The sequence below is a fragment of the Rhineura floridana genome, chromosome 1 (genome assembly GCF_030035675.1).
Source record: "Rhineura floridana isolate rRhiFlo1 chromosome 1, rRhiFlo1.hap2, whole genome shotgun sequence".
NCBI classification, from domain to species: domain Eukaryota; kingdom Metazoa; phylum Chordata; class Lepidosauria; order Squamata; family Rhineuridae; genus Rhineura; species Rhineura floridana.
This window is the reverse complement of record NC_084480.1, coordinates 205483361-205497967: the sequence shown is the minus strand read 5'-3', so window position 1 is coordinate 205497967 and position 14607 is coordinate 205483361. Positions and strand designations below refer to the sequence as shown.

Below are 14607 nucleotides of genomic sequence, written 5' to 3'. Positions count from 1 at the left end.
AGCTCATCCAGGATTTCAGCATTTAATCCACTCCGGTACATAAACATCAGGGCGGCTTCATTGTAACCAGTTTCCTGGGACAGGATTTTAAAAGCGTTAGTGTACTCGGAAACAGTCCCTTTAGCTTGCTTCAGAGCGCCTAGCTGCCGCGCTACTGTTTCAGCTCTTTGCGGGTCTTGGAACATCTCGGTCATCTCCTGTATAAATCCTCTGTACCTTCTCAAGACAGTATCCTTTCTCACGAGATACGGAGTCACCCATTTTGCAGCTTCCCCCTCCAGGAGGCTAATCACGAAGGCTACTTTAGCCCCATCGTCTGGAAATTCCGTGTGCCTGACATCCAGATATAACTCACATTGAGCCACGAAAGTTGCCAACTGATCACTTTGTCCCGCGTATTTTGGGGGCAGTCCAATGGGGACCTTTACTGCGGCAGCTGGAGGGGCTGTTTGCATCTGGTCTATCGTGGCCTTCAAGGTTTGATTATCCGTCTTCAGCGCCTTGACTGCTGCTAGCAGGGCTTGAACATCCGTCTGCAAATCAGCTACCTTAGTCCTCAAGACTTCCACTTCTTCCATCTCAGAAGTGGGGTTTGTTCCCCCCGCTGCTCCCTTTGACATCTTGTCCCAGTCAAGTGAAGAGAGCGTTGAGGGTGATTTAGGTGGCTCTGTCAAGCTGTCAGGCCCAGGATGAGACTCAGGAACCAGACCAGAGGTTGTAAGTAATTCGTGTTTTATTAGGGTAATGTCCAAACAAAGACTGCGTCTTCTCATGAATCAATAGAGGGATACAGGTCCTGTGGCATTGGGAGAAAGTTGACAGAGCAAGGGGCTGCTTCCCGCCTGTTCTTTAAGAAGGGGCCAAACGGGCGCGCAACCTTTCGCTCCTCCTTAACTGCCCCTCAGGTACTGCCCGTCTTCCCCCCCTTCTCTCCTGTCTTTTCAGCTGTCTGCGTGTGCGTGGTGAGGGGGGAAGCATCACTCTCTCCTCTTCTGAAGTTTCCGATTCCATTATGGGGGATAGGGGAGGGACTGATGGTAAACGGTCTCTACGCTTTTCTGCTGTGATCAGCCCTCCCTCTTGCTCTGAGCTGCTGAGAAGGGGGGGCGTGGGAATGTCCAGGGAGGATTCTGAAACTCCAGAGCTCTCAGGCTCCCCGTTGCTAGGCGACCCTATCACTGGCATTTCCTCTGTTTCGTCTTCACTCCAAAGGGGGGAAGTTCCTCCCCCTTCCCTCTGCCATCCATCTGAATCCCCTTCTGTCAACTCCCCGAGCCCCCCGGGACCCCAGCTCTGCCTCTCGACAGGGAGGGAAAGGAGCATATTGGAGGGGGGCAAAGGAAGGGGGAGGGGAGGGCAGGTTTGATCATTTGCATGCTTAATCATGCTTAAGATAGGTAAAACTGACCAGGGGGAGGAGGAAGAAAGGGAAGGAGGGGATTGGAAGGGGATGGGGAGGGAGGGGCAAAGGAAGGGGAGGGAAGGGGCAAAAGGGAGGGGATAGGAGGGAGAAGGGAGGAGATAGGAGGGAGAAGGGAGGGTGGGTTTGATCTAGGGTTGCCAGGCTCAGGGCCTGAGAATGATTCTGTATCTTTAAGAGAAGAGAAAATTCAGCCAAGTACAGTTTTTTTTGCAACACGGTAATGGAAAAAACCACAAGGTGAAATTCTCCCTTCCCCCTGCACAACTTTTAAAAATACGGAAGACCTCTTGAAGGCTGGGCCTGGCAACCCTAGTTTGATCGTTTGTGTACTTTTTGAGTTCAATGAAGTTTATTTCTGTGCAATCATGTTTGAAAATGGAAATGGACTGCTTTCAAGTCGACCGAACTTATGGCGACCCTTTGAACAGGGTTTTCATGGTAAATGGTATTCAGAGGTGGTTTTACCATTGCCTTCCTCTGAGGCTGAGAGGCAGTGACTGGCCCAAGGTCACCCAGTCAGCTTCATGGCTGTGTGGGGATTCGAACCCTGGTCTCCCAGGTCATAGTCAAACACTGACCCAGGGGAGGGGGAGGGGAGGAGATTGGGTGGGTGGGCACTAGGCAGAGGGGGAAACCATTTCCTTTCCAAAAGGAAAACATTGTGAACAGTATCATTGCTTTTCAGCGTTTCCCTCACCTTTTTATTCTACATCAGGCACATGTAGCCTTGCCTCCCACCCAAATTTAAACCAAAGCTGTCCCTGGCCACATCCACACCAGGCCTTTATTTCACTTTGGACAGTCATGGCTTCTCTCAAAGAATCCTGGGAAGTGTAGTTAGTGAAGGGTGCTGAGAGTTGCTAGGAGACACCCTGTTCCCCTCACAGACCTTCAATCAGAGCGGCTGACTGTTAAATCAGTCTGGCCACTGCAACTCTCTCAGTAGAATAGGAGTCTCAGCATCCTTCACAAACTACACTTCCCAGGATTCTCTGAGGTAAGCCATGACTGTCTCAAGTGAAATCAAAGTCTGGTGTGGGTGTGGCCCCCTCAGTAGCCAAGCCCAGCAGCTGTGAGGCTTTTAGAACACTGACAGTTGGTTCTTACTAAGCATGCCCCATGTTATCACAGGGTTCCAGCCAAAATTTCTTAAATTAATTAAAAATCAGCCAGGCATTTTTTTTAACTTTTAAACTGCAGAAGATGAAGGTCAGATTATGGGGCAAGGTCATTAACAGGATTACAGGTACTCTGTGATCATGGCTGATTTTTAATGAATTTCAACAGATTATGAGAACTCTCAGAGAAAAAAGTCCAAAAGGGCTCTGGGTTTTTTTCCTCTCTTTTTAGACTTTGAACTCTTGATTCTCTCTGTTTTGTGTATCGCCATGAAAATTGAAAGGATTGTTAAGCAAGCGTTTCTGAGTTCAGGAGTATAAGTTTTGTAAGTTTTTTTTTTAATGAGCTTATGGGAAGCATCAGAATGGCATGGGGGTATTTTCAGTTTAACATTGCGGAATGTGTAAAATCCATGCTGGCTATAGTATACAGCCACTCTCATGGCTGTATAATAAGACATGGACTAAATGGCTGGCTTATTCAGGACCTTGTGAATCTGTGTCAACACTTCATTCCAGAAATAAGACCTCTACCTACAACTCTAGAGGACATGAAAGTCCACCTCACCTGAACTGCAACACCTGTCATAATATGCTGTTAATAAAGTATTCCACCTGTTTTAAAAAGGAACTATTTTAGTTTTCCTCAGAATTTTACTCTTTCCTCCAGCAAAATTTGTTTTTCGTTTGTTTTAAGCTTTCACTTCTATACTCTGGGTTTACTAATCTCAGGGAGTGCAGAAACTACAACTGGGCAATCCTAAATATGTTTACATGAAAGTAAATCACACTATGTACAGTAGGGCTTACTTTTAGGTAAGGGTGGATAGGATTATAATCTAAATTGTCTAAAGTGGGGTGCGATTCAATTTCTGACAAAGCATCATTAAGAGTTTAGAAACAATGCTACTATGCTATACAGAAACTAAATTCATACAAATTCATTATTTGCGATTCACACCTACAGAGAAAGTAAGCACGGGATTTAGAACAGAATTCAAGTTCTATATGTATAAGATTCTAAAGGAATTTACAAGTGTAGAACAGCAGCAAACAAAATGCAAAACATGGGACAAAAGAAAAACTAACAGGACTGTTCAAACTGCTTCCTTTCCAAGTGTTATAAATAAAAATATACAGTTACAATTCAATCATTTCATATGTTTTATGCATTTATTTCAAGTCTCTTTAGGCTGCTTTTTAGGAGATATTATGTAGTAATCCTAAATATTTACAAGGAAGCATGATCCACTGAAAGTGCAATATACTTTTGAGTAAACATGCACAATAAGATGCTACAATAACAAGGAACAACAGCTAATCATGGGTTCCCGACAAAAGTTGCCTGTCTGCATACTGTATTCTCAAACCCATATTAGTGATAGTTACATTTAATACTTTTAGGTGAGGCTAAAACATTAAGAGTGAGGCTTAGAAACAAAGTTAAGTTTTGAGTGTATGTACTTTTGCTCTGCCAACAAGTTCACAATGCCGATTATAATCTTGTAAAACACTTTCTGCTGCTGGGCATCCGGTACATATCCTGTTTAATTCAAACAATACTGGTGATAACATATTGTCAAGGAACAGTAAAATCTTGAATATGCCACACAAGGAGCAATAGCCAGTCCGCATTTCACAGTAAGACAGACAATAACGTCAACAAAAGAGTGTATTTTTTAAGACAAATAAGTTCCTCTACGTATTATATTTACTTCAGATAGGAATGACATAGCATGAGACTAGATCAGAAGTTTGCCAATTGTGGTCTATGGAACCCTGGTGCTCACAAGCTCCATCCAGGTGGTCTGCAATTTGGCCCCGCATTTGATTTAATTTTTATGACAACAGAGATCTAGGTCATTTTGACTAGGGCTGGATTATCTAAAATAGGTGTGGGGAACTTTTGGCTCTCCTGGAATTGCTGAACTACAATTCCCATCAACCTCAACAAGCACGACTAATGGCAAGGGATAATAGGAGTTGCAGTTCAGCAACATTCGGATGACCAAAGGTTCCCCACATCTGATCTAAAAGATTAACAAGACCTTGGTCTAGGCCCCATGATTTTCGCAAATTACTACCAGTGCAGTCTAATATTATTTCCCTTATGATTTAACAAATACTTAGTCCTCATTAGACACACTTCAGATAACTCGCATGTACTGGATTGGATCCAGATTTAGGCCACAATCTTAACCTCACCTCCCTGGGAGCAAGCCCCACTAAATTCAATAAGATACACACATGAGTAGACATTGTTAGGATTGTGTAGTAAGTGATGCTTAAAACAGACCCATTCCTTCAATTTTAAATGTATATCTCACCCTTTCTCACAGAAGGAGCCCAGGGCAGCAAACAATGATACAACACTGAAAGCATATTTAAAATATCTTTAAAACAATTCCAACATAGATGCAGACTCATTAAAATCACTGGGATTTAAAATTAGTCAGAACTAACTTAAATCACATTGATTCAGTGAATCTACTCTAAGCATGAATGGAGCAATCCAATCTGCCCCGCCCACTAGCCTGATGGGGCTTTACAGGGTAGCAGGGCGATTGTCGTATCCAAAGCCCTGCCACTCATGGTGGCCAGAACTGAAGGTGGTGTGGCAGGCACGCCTGGCATTGATCCAGCAATCAATTCCAGGCTTGCCCAGCTCAGCCCCATCCCTTCCCCCAGGAAGCCTATTTGGGGACTGTCCATTAGCAGCCAGTGGCACAAATCCCACCAGTGGCACTTGCACCCACCTGAGCAGCAAGCAGAAGCCCAAGCAGAAGCCCCCCCCCAAGTTCTGTGCAAAAGGGTTCACAGAACTTTGCTTTCAAAAACAGACACATCCATCACATCTGAAATACAAGTCATGCTTGTTAAAATATGGATTAAGTACGTGCTTCGACTAGTATAAGAAAAGAAACTTTTAAAAGTTTCTGGTCTGCAGGGTAGCAAAGGGGAAGAGAGACTGCTATTTACTGTAGTCCCTTGTCCTCACTGGCAACGGCTGCTAATTGAGCAGAAAAATAAGTAAGTCACTGGGAGGTGCCTACCCTGAAATCTCCTTTGGGCTGGGACAAATCATAAACCTGAGCAAAACAGAGAGTCTCCCCTCTAGGAGATACCACTGCATGCCACCTGACTCAGAGCTTCTTGAGAAGTGCATCTACACACAACCAAAATAGAGAAAGTCATCAGAGAAAAAATAAATAACTGGGGGTGCCCCCCTCAAAACTGCTTTGAGCCAGGACAAATAATAAACCTAAGCAAAGAGGAGAGTCTCCTCTATGAGATGTCACCGCATCTCACCTGACCTTAATCTGGGTGCTGGGCATAGCTAAATGCATCTATGCACAACAGGAATAGCCAAATTGAACAGAAAAAAATAAGTAACAGGGGGCCCACCCAAAAAAATCTGCTTTAGACCAGAACAAATCATGCACTAGCAAAGCAGAGTGTCTTCTGTACAAGAGGCCACTGCATGCTGCTTGACACAGAGCTTCGTTTGGGCTCAGGGCACAGCTAGGGGCATCTATGCAAAACCAAAAAAGGCAAAATGTGTAAAAAAGAGTAAGTAACTGAGAGTGTACACCCTAAAATTCACTCTTGTCCAGGACAAATAATATACCCCAGGAAACTAAAGGTTGGCCTCTATGAGAGGCCAGTGCTTCCTACTTGACCCACAGCTTCTCTTGGGTGCAGGGCATAGATAACCAAAACTGACAAAATCATGCAGAAAAAAATAAGTAATTAGGGGTGCCCACCTGGTCTGGGCAAGGACAAATCATACACCAAAGCAATGGGTTAGGGTGTCCACTATAAGATGCCAGTGCTTTCCACCTAGCCCTGAGCTAGGCCCAGGGCACGGGTAAGAGCATCTGTGCACAATGAAAACAGACAAAACATGCAGAAAAAAGTAAATAACTGGGGCTCCCACCCCAAACTCTGCTCTAGGTCAGGACAAGTCAAACACCCCAGAAAAGCAGAGGGTGTCCCCTATGAAATGCCAGTGCTTCCAGCCTGACCCAGAGCTTCTGGAGATTATAGGGCACGGATGACATCTATGCACAACCTAAAGAGACAAAACGTGCAGGAAAAAAGGTAACTGGGGGTACCCACCCCAAAATTTGCTCTGACAGGGCAAATGATATATTCCAGGAGAGTGGAGGGTGACCTCTACAAGATGCCAGCATTTCTTGCATGACCCAGAACTTATGCTGGACATTAGGCACGTATAAGAGCACCTAGCACAACCAAAAGAAAATAATCTGCATAAAAATAAGTAACTAGGGATGCTGACCCAAAAAACTGCTGTGAGCCAGGACAAATCATACACCCAACAAATGGGGAGGGCGTCCTCTACAGATCAGGTGAGCCTAGGCTACACTGGACTTACCTGGCCCGTGATACCAGTGATGAGAGCCACTTTCCTGGTGCTCATATCTGCACAATTCTTTGTTGCCAATGCAGAGGTCGAGCAGGTGTCTTCCTGCTGCTGGGAACATGCCATGGAGCTGGCCGGGGAGGGAGCAACTAATAAGAGTATAGATGGAAAGGGGAGGAAGCACAGCTAGAAGATGAGGGCGTGTCGCTAAAGGTGCTCTAACAATGTGCGGGGGGGGGTCAATCAAGGTGCAAAGTCCTTTCAGTTGCACTTGAGGCAGCTGGCTTGTAACACCGACTCAGAGGTTTACTGGAGAGGGCATAAACTGTTGCCTGCAACAGGGGGTTCTGACTGGTTTTAGGAAAGCGGGGAAGGGGGGCTAAGCAGCTGCTTCTGCTGTGTAGGCTGGGGCATTTCCATTTTTCCTTAAGCAATGCTTTCCTTTCTTCCTTGGCACCCTCGCTGCTCCCTTTAAAGGTGCATGGACTTCAGGTACTGCCTGTCTCTTTCTCTAAACTCCCCTCCTCTTCCTCCTGCGCCCTCGTGACCAAGAGGTCTACAACAGTATCCTTTTTTAACACACTCGCACGCTCCCATCAGACTCGCGCTCAGGACGCCCAACCAACAGACACGGTAGCACGCGCACCCCTGTGCAAAAAAGGGAGGGTGGGATCGAGAGATATGTGACCAGCCGGCCTCGTCCTTCTTCTCTCAGTTTCCGCTTCTTGAAAAACAGCGGCAGACGCTTTCATCAGCCAATCATGAGACATGCCACGTTTCCCCTCCCTTCTTTGACTTAAAGTGACAGGAGGAGCCAAGCAATATAACCTTGTGATAAAAGGTAGAAGTGTTTGGTGGGCGGCGATTGGATGATGTGGCGTGGGGAAGGGGAGGAGGAGCTGAACTGAAATCAGCACTCGCAGCCGGCTTACGATGTCAGGCTGGTTTAGAAAAGAAAAACGACTTCCTGGGTTTTGATGACGTGAGAAAAGAGAACCCGCGCGTGACGCTTGTCCGCTTTTAGATGCAGGGATTGGGCCGCTCGGCGCCACCTGCGAGCGGAGGAATAAAGTGCAGCTAAGTAAGATAATGAGTCGTAAGGCGAGAGATGCTTAAAAAAGAGGTTATGAGCAGGAAGAACGGCGGGGAAGGGGGCATTGACGAGAAAGGGAGGGGCCAGCAAGCTAGTGGCGAAGCTAGAACTGAGGAAGGTGGATATTATGCATTCAAACAAGCAGAGGGTGACTATCTTGGACGGAGTCAGAGAAAAGACAGACAAGACAAGACCAACAGACTATAAAAAGAGAGTCGGGTGTGCTTCTCTGCCTTTCATAGCAGTTTTCACGTCATTAACATGAGTGTTTTTCGTACTAAAGTCTGCAGATCAAGCTGCACGTACTGGAACTGGTCTCTTAAAACTGACAACTCTACTTTTAAAAATTAATTAAATTAAAACCACTTTTGTGTGTGTTTGCTTTATGGGCCATATTTTTCCTAACAAAAATTATTAGATACTGCAGCTTCACTGTTGTGGACTTAGTAGGAGGAAGAGCAATAGCACTTCTGAAGAAACGTGTGTAGTGTTGCATTGTTACTTCATGAAACTGGTGTACTCAACGCTGAAGTTGGTTACTAGATCCCAGCTCCTTATTTGCTTGACCGTTCAAAACATTAAAAAAGAAGAAAAGTTCACAGCCACAGCAACTCTAAAGCAAAGTTTAACATGTCCCTGCACCCCAAATACATGTTGGGGCACCCTGCATCATATATCTGTGATTGGGGGACTCTCTCTGTCAAGAATAATACATTTATTGAATCAAATTTATCAGGTGCCTGAAATGCTCATTAATGCTCAATGATATTATAAAATCATATACAATAAGTAACTTGGGGTGCCCACCCCAAAATCTGTTCTGGGTCAGGACAGATCATACACCCCAGGAAAGGAAAGGGTGTCTTCTATGAGATGCCAGTGCTTCCTTCTTGAAGGAAGCTTCTGCTGGGCACAGTACAAATAAGGGCATCTATGCACATCCAAAATAGACAAAATCATGCAGAAAAAATAAGTAACCGGAGGTGCCCACCCCAAAATCTGCTTTGGCCTGGAACAAATTAAAAACCTAAGAAAAGGGGAGAGTCTCCTCTAGCAAATGCCACTGCATGCCACCTCACCCAGAGCTTGTGGGCCTGGAGCACATAAGTGCATCTACACAAAACCAAACTAGACGAAGTGAGCAGGAAAAAAAATAAGTAACTTGGGTAGCCCACCCCCAAATCTGCTTTGGGCTGGGACAAATCATACACCTGATCAAATCAGAGAGTATCCTCCGTCAGATGCCTCTGCATGCTACCTGACCTAAAGCTTTTTGGCACAGATAAGCGCATCTATATGCACAACCAAAACAAAAAGTGCAGGGGGAAAAAATAACTAGGAGTGCCCACCCCAAACTCTGTTGTAGACTGGGCCAAATCATACATCCAAGCAAAGTGGAAAGTGTGCTATACAAGATGACACTGCATGCCGCCAGACCTGTTGTTGTGAACTTTTGTTTTTAGTGTTTTGAACTTAACAAGAAAATAAGGAACTAGGAACCAGTGGTGTACCTAGCTTATTTGACACCCGGAGCGGATCATTTTTTAACACCCCCCTCCTCTATACAACCTTGAGTGGGGCCCTAGTGAGGTGGGACCAACTGCTTCCTATAGATATCTTTTGCCTCCATGTCTTCTCGCATGGCAGTTGCTGTGTCAATGGGGGGAAATGGGGACTTGTATCTGTCTCTCTGGCAGGCAGGCGGGGGGAGCCAAAAAAGCAAAAGCAAAACTGCGCATTGTATAATCCCCTCACAGCCGCAACAGTCCGATCTACCACCACCGCCACCTCGACTAAGAAGTTGGACGGTGGAGAGAAAGAGCCTCGGTGGATGAGTAGGATCTACCACTTGACTGTCTTTCTTGGCGCGAGTGAGGGAAGCAGCGAGGGGGAAGGAGGGGGAAAGGGGCTGGGAGCTTGACCACTCCTCCCACGGGCTCTGCACTGCGCACTCTCAGGCTGAGGGGGAACCAGGCAGAGCCACCTTACGCCAACAGCGCAGCCTGCCAAGTCAGTGGGGCTTGATGTTTTTTTTTATTAAGGTGGGCGAGGGGACATAGAGGTAAAATGGAATTGGGCAAATAGGTGTGGAGAGAAAAGAGGCTGAGGGAGAAAAGTGAGGGGAGACGCAAAATGGGGGGAGATGAGGTGAGGCTGAGATAAAAAGTGGAGGAGGAGGCGAGCAAGGGTGTAGGTGGAGACTGAGGTAAAAAATTGAAGGAGAGAGTGGCTTAATGGAGGAGAGGCTGAGGTAAAAAAAGTGGAGGAGAGAGTGGCTTAATGGGGGGAGAGGCTGAGGTAAAAAAAGTGGAGGAGAGAGTGGCTTAATGGAGGGAGAGGCTGAAGCAATACAAACAAGAATCCCGTTAAGACTCCAGGCACTACTGACAGAACTTACTTTTTGAGTAAACCTGCTTGGGATTGGATTACTAGAATGTAATCCTAAACATGTTGACTTGGAAATAAGTAGGATTCACTTCTACTGGCCTTGGTTGGGATCTGGCTGGAGAAGATTTTTTGCTTTTGCAAGGGAGTTGCAGTTCTAAAACAGCCATTTCGGGAACATTCAGAAACACACTCCCTGTTCTGCCAGTTCCAGTGTGTCTCCACCTCTCTTTTCTGAAAATGGGGCACACAATGTGAGTCTAACACTGCCCCTTTTTACTGATAAACCTCCTGGGTTCAGCGTTGTTGTTTTTTAAATAGCTTCAAAGAGATTTTGCAGCTGATCGGCAGATCAATCTGTTCCCCCTTCAGGTGTTGTGAGTGGAAATGTTCCTCTGCCGGTAGGGTAAAATGCTACTTTGAATTCTGTAGAAAAAGGATGGCATTAAAAGGTGATGAATAAGTTTAAAACTCTGTGGTTAGCAGGTTACACTTAGCAGATTGCCAGGAGAGGGGTAAATCACTCTGCCAGAGGTCTGAACTGATCACTTGCATAGAGCTTTTCCCCTCCCTCCTCCTTCCATCACTCCATCCGCTCAGCTTTACTCCCTCCAGCACTTACTTTCTCTCTCTCTCCAAGCTTTCCCCACCTGCAATAAATAAGTCCCACATGCTGCCCAACCCTGCTCTAAAAGTTGTTTAAAAACACTATATTGGAAGCTTAACTGGAGTGCATACCGCAGATCAGAAAAGGTACCACTAGGGCCAAGAAGATGCCAGCATGGTTAACGAGCAAAGTCAAGGAAGCTCTTAGAGGCAAAAAGTCTTCCTTCAGAAAATGGAAGTCTTGTCCGAATGAAGAAAATAAAAAGGAACACAAACTCTGGCAAAAGAAATGCAAGAACACAATAAGGGATGCCAAAAAAGAATTTCAGGAGCACATTGCTAAGAACATAAAAACCAACAACAAAAAATTCTATAAATACATTCAAAGCAGGAGACCATCTAGGGAGGCGATTGGACCCTTGGATGATAAGGGAGTCAAAGGTGCACTAAAGAACGATAAGCAGATTGCAGAGAAGCTAAATGATTTCTTTGCATCTGTCTTCACAGTGGAAGATATAGGGCAGATCCCTGAACCTGAACTAACATTTGCAGGAAGGGATTCTGAGGAACTGAGACAAATAGTGGTAACGAGAGAGGAAGTTCTAGGCTTAATAGACAATATAAAAACTGACAAATCACCGGGCCCGGATGGCATCCACCCGAGAGTTCTCAAAGAACTCAAATGTGAAATTGCTGATCTGCTAACTAAAATATGTAACTTGTCCCTCGGGTCCTCCTCCGTGCCTGAGGACTGGAAAGTGGCAAATGTAACGCCAATCTTCAAAAAGGGATCCGGGGGGATTCCGGAAATTACAGGCCAGTTAGCTTAACTTCTGTCCCTGGAAAACTGGTAGAAAGTATGATTAAAGCTAGATTAACTAAGCACATAGAAGAACAAGCCTTGCTGAAGCAGAGCCAGCAGGGCTTCTGCAAGGGAAAGTCCTGTCTCAGTAACCTATTAGAATTCTTTGAGAGTGTCAACAAGCATATAGATAGAGGTGATCCAGTGGACATAGTGTATTTACACGGCTTGGGACCACAATACCTGATGGAACGCCTCTCCCAATACAAACCCACCCGTACGCTATGTTCAAGATCAAAGGCCCTCCTCCGGGTGCCTACTCCAAGGGAAGCTCGGAGGATGGCAACAAGGGAGAGGGCCTTCTCAGAGGTGTCCCTCCAAATTATGGAATGATGTTATTGACGAGGTGCGCCTGGCGCCAACACTGTTATCTTTTCGGCGCCAGGTCAAGACTTTCCTTTTCTCCCAGGCATTTTAGCATGTGTTTTATACTGTTTAAATTTTTAAATTGTGTTTTAAATTGTTTTTATAAGATCTGTTTTAAATTGTATTTGTTTTAATGTTTTTAGTTACTGTAAACCTCTCAGAGAGCTTCGGCTATGGGGTAGTATACAAGTATAATGTCTCAAGGAGACATACAAACATGGTTCTTCCCCCCCCCCATTTTATCCTTGCAACACCTCTGTAAGGTAGGTTAGGATGAGAAACAGGATGGTCCAAGATCAAGTGAGTTTTATGGCCAAGTGGGGATTCAACCCTGGTCTCCTAGGTCCAAGTCCAACACTCTAATCACTACACTGTTATTTGTTTGTTTGTTTGTTTGTTCATTATTATTATTAATTTCAAACAGTAGTGTAATGGCAAATTTAGAAGTGCAGGGTCTCTTCATGAGTCATGCCATGCCCCCTTACAGCCTCTCTCTCTCTCTCTCTCTCTCTCTCTCTCTCTCTCTCTCACGCACTCACTCACTCACTCACTCACTAACTACTTGAGCAACCCGTAAGCTCACCTGCATACACACCTCTCCCCCCTCTACTTGAGCACACACACCCTTCAGCAAAAATCCTCCCTAGGGCAAGGAAGCACCTGCCACCAGCTCCACTTTGCTAGCAATGAACAGCATTCTGAGCATGCAGGGACCCACCCATTGCTCCATCCTTCCCTCCATAACTTTTTTTTAAGAGCAAGCCCCCATCTCACCAAACGTTTGCTGCTGGCTGGTAGCCTGAGCTTGCAGTAATATCCCTTTCCACCCTCCCAGCTAGCCTCAGCCCCAGCCCCAGCCCCAAGGACAGTTTTTTTAAGTACTGTAATTCCAAACCACAGGGCAAAGGAGGCGAAGACCACCGTTTGAGAACCTCTGCCTAAAGAATTAAAGTAAGTACCTGGGCTTCACTGTCCTCCCTCCTTGCCTCTCTTTAAACCTCTTACTCCAACTGCTTATTGGCTTACTAGGTCTTACTACCAATGTGTTTTTTCATCAAGTCTGAAAATGTCTCATGAAGTTTGGGAAAGGAGAAGCAGCCTTATCTGCTGTGCCTGGCCTGAGAGAGAACAGACATTCAAGGCCAGACAGTAGTTGTCATGGTAACGGGAGATAACAGCTGGGAAAGTTGTAACAGCCTGCTGTTAGTTCTTCCTTCTTCTGTGTGTGTCTTTGAAGCAAGCAGTTCTATCCTTGAAGGGGGGGAGAATTCTACTTGTATCTATTCTCTTAAGCCTTTGGCCATAATGTCTTAGTAAAAGACTCTTAAAACTTTCTCAAGCCTCTGTGAAGTTTCTTGCTCAACTTAACTCCAAAGTAACGTGTTGTTTCACGCAACAACGCTCACACATCAACAGGGTTATGGGCCCAGATCCACAGCACGTTACACAGGAGTAAGTGGCTGGTCTGAACGGCAGACGGAGTTCCAGAGAGGGCAGCTTGATTGATTGTGCCAGACAGAGGTGAGCAGGATGGCTGCTGTAAACATGTCTGAAGGCTTGCCGATGGAATGACTTAATGAAAAGAATTATGGAAGCTGGAGGCCAAGGATGCGGGCTTTGCTGGTAAAAGAGGATTTATGGGAAGCTATTGATGGAACACCCCCTGCACCCCTTACAGCGGCCTGGACTCGGAACGATGAGAGGGTGCAAGCTTTTATTACTCTGGCTCTATCCGACTCTCAACTGCTACACGTGAGAGATGTTACTAATGCCAAACAGATGTGGGACCGGTTGGAAGGCATTCATGTGCAACAGACCGCGGGATCTAAATTGTGTTTGGCAAGGAAGCTGTACCAGCTGTGCTTCACGGGTGAGTGCGAAATGAGTGAGCATCTCACGGAATTCAGGCGCCTATTTGCTGAGTTGCAGGATCGAGGCATGGAACACTCTGTCCTTCAGAAGACCTATCTGATCCTGGCTTCACTCGATGGGACTTGGAATAATTTTGTCATGGGAATTGAAGCCATGCCCGATGGGGGGATGAATGTAGCCTTTATTGAAGAAAAGCTGACCCAGGAATGGCAGCGGAGGCAGGAGGCGAAAAGTGCCATGCCGAAGGAGGCAGCCGGAAGCAAGCAGGATTTCAAGCAGGAGCAGCAGCGGCTAAAGGCTTGTTATGTTTGCGGAGCTCGTGGGCATCTTCAGCGGGACTGTGTAGTCAAGCGCAACTCCAGGGACGGAGGCTGGAAACAGAGCGGCAGTGTGAACTTTGTTTGTAAACAGAAGTCTCAAGATTTAGGACCTGTTGACTGGATTCTTGACAGTGGGGCGAGCCATATATTAATCAAAGACAGGAGTTTGTTTTACACG

At 45.8% G+C, this 14607-nt stretch overlaps 1 protein-coding gene across 2 annotated transcripts in view; it reads right to left on the bottom strand.

Annotated features, from left to right (window-relative positions):
* GMDS (GDP-mannose 4,6-dehydratase) overlaps positions 1-7831 on the bottom strand; it is a 539446-nt gene extending 531615 nt beyond the window's left edge. The window contains exon 1 of one of the 2 annotated variants that reach the window (XM_061590704.1): positions 6938-7831. In XM_061590704.1, the coding sequence (XP_061446688.1) occupies positions 6938-7051 (114 nt within the window). In that variant the 5' untranslated portion in view covers positions 7052-7831. The remainder of the gene's footprint in view (positions 1-6937) is intronic. The other variant, XM_061590696.1, reaches the window with a different exon arrangement.
* Between the last annotated feature and the right edge of the window lie 6776 nt (positions 7832-14607).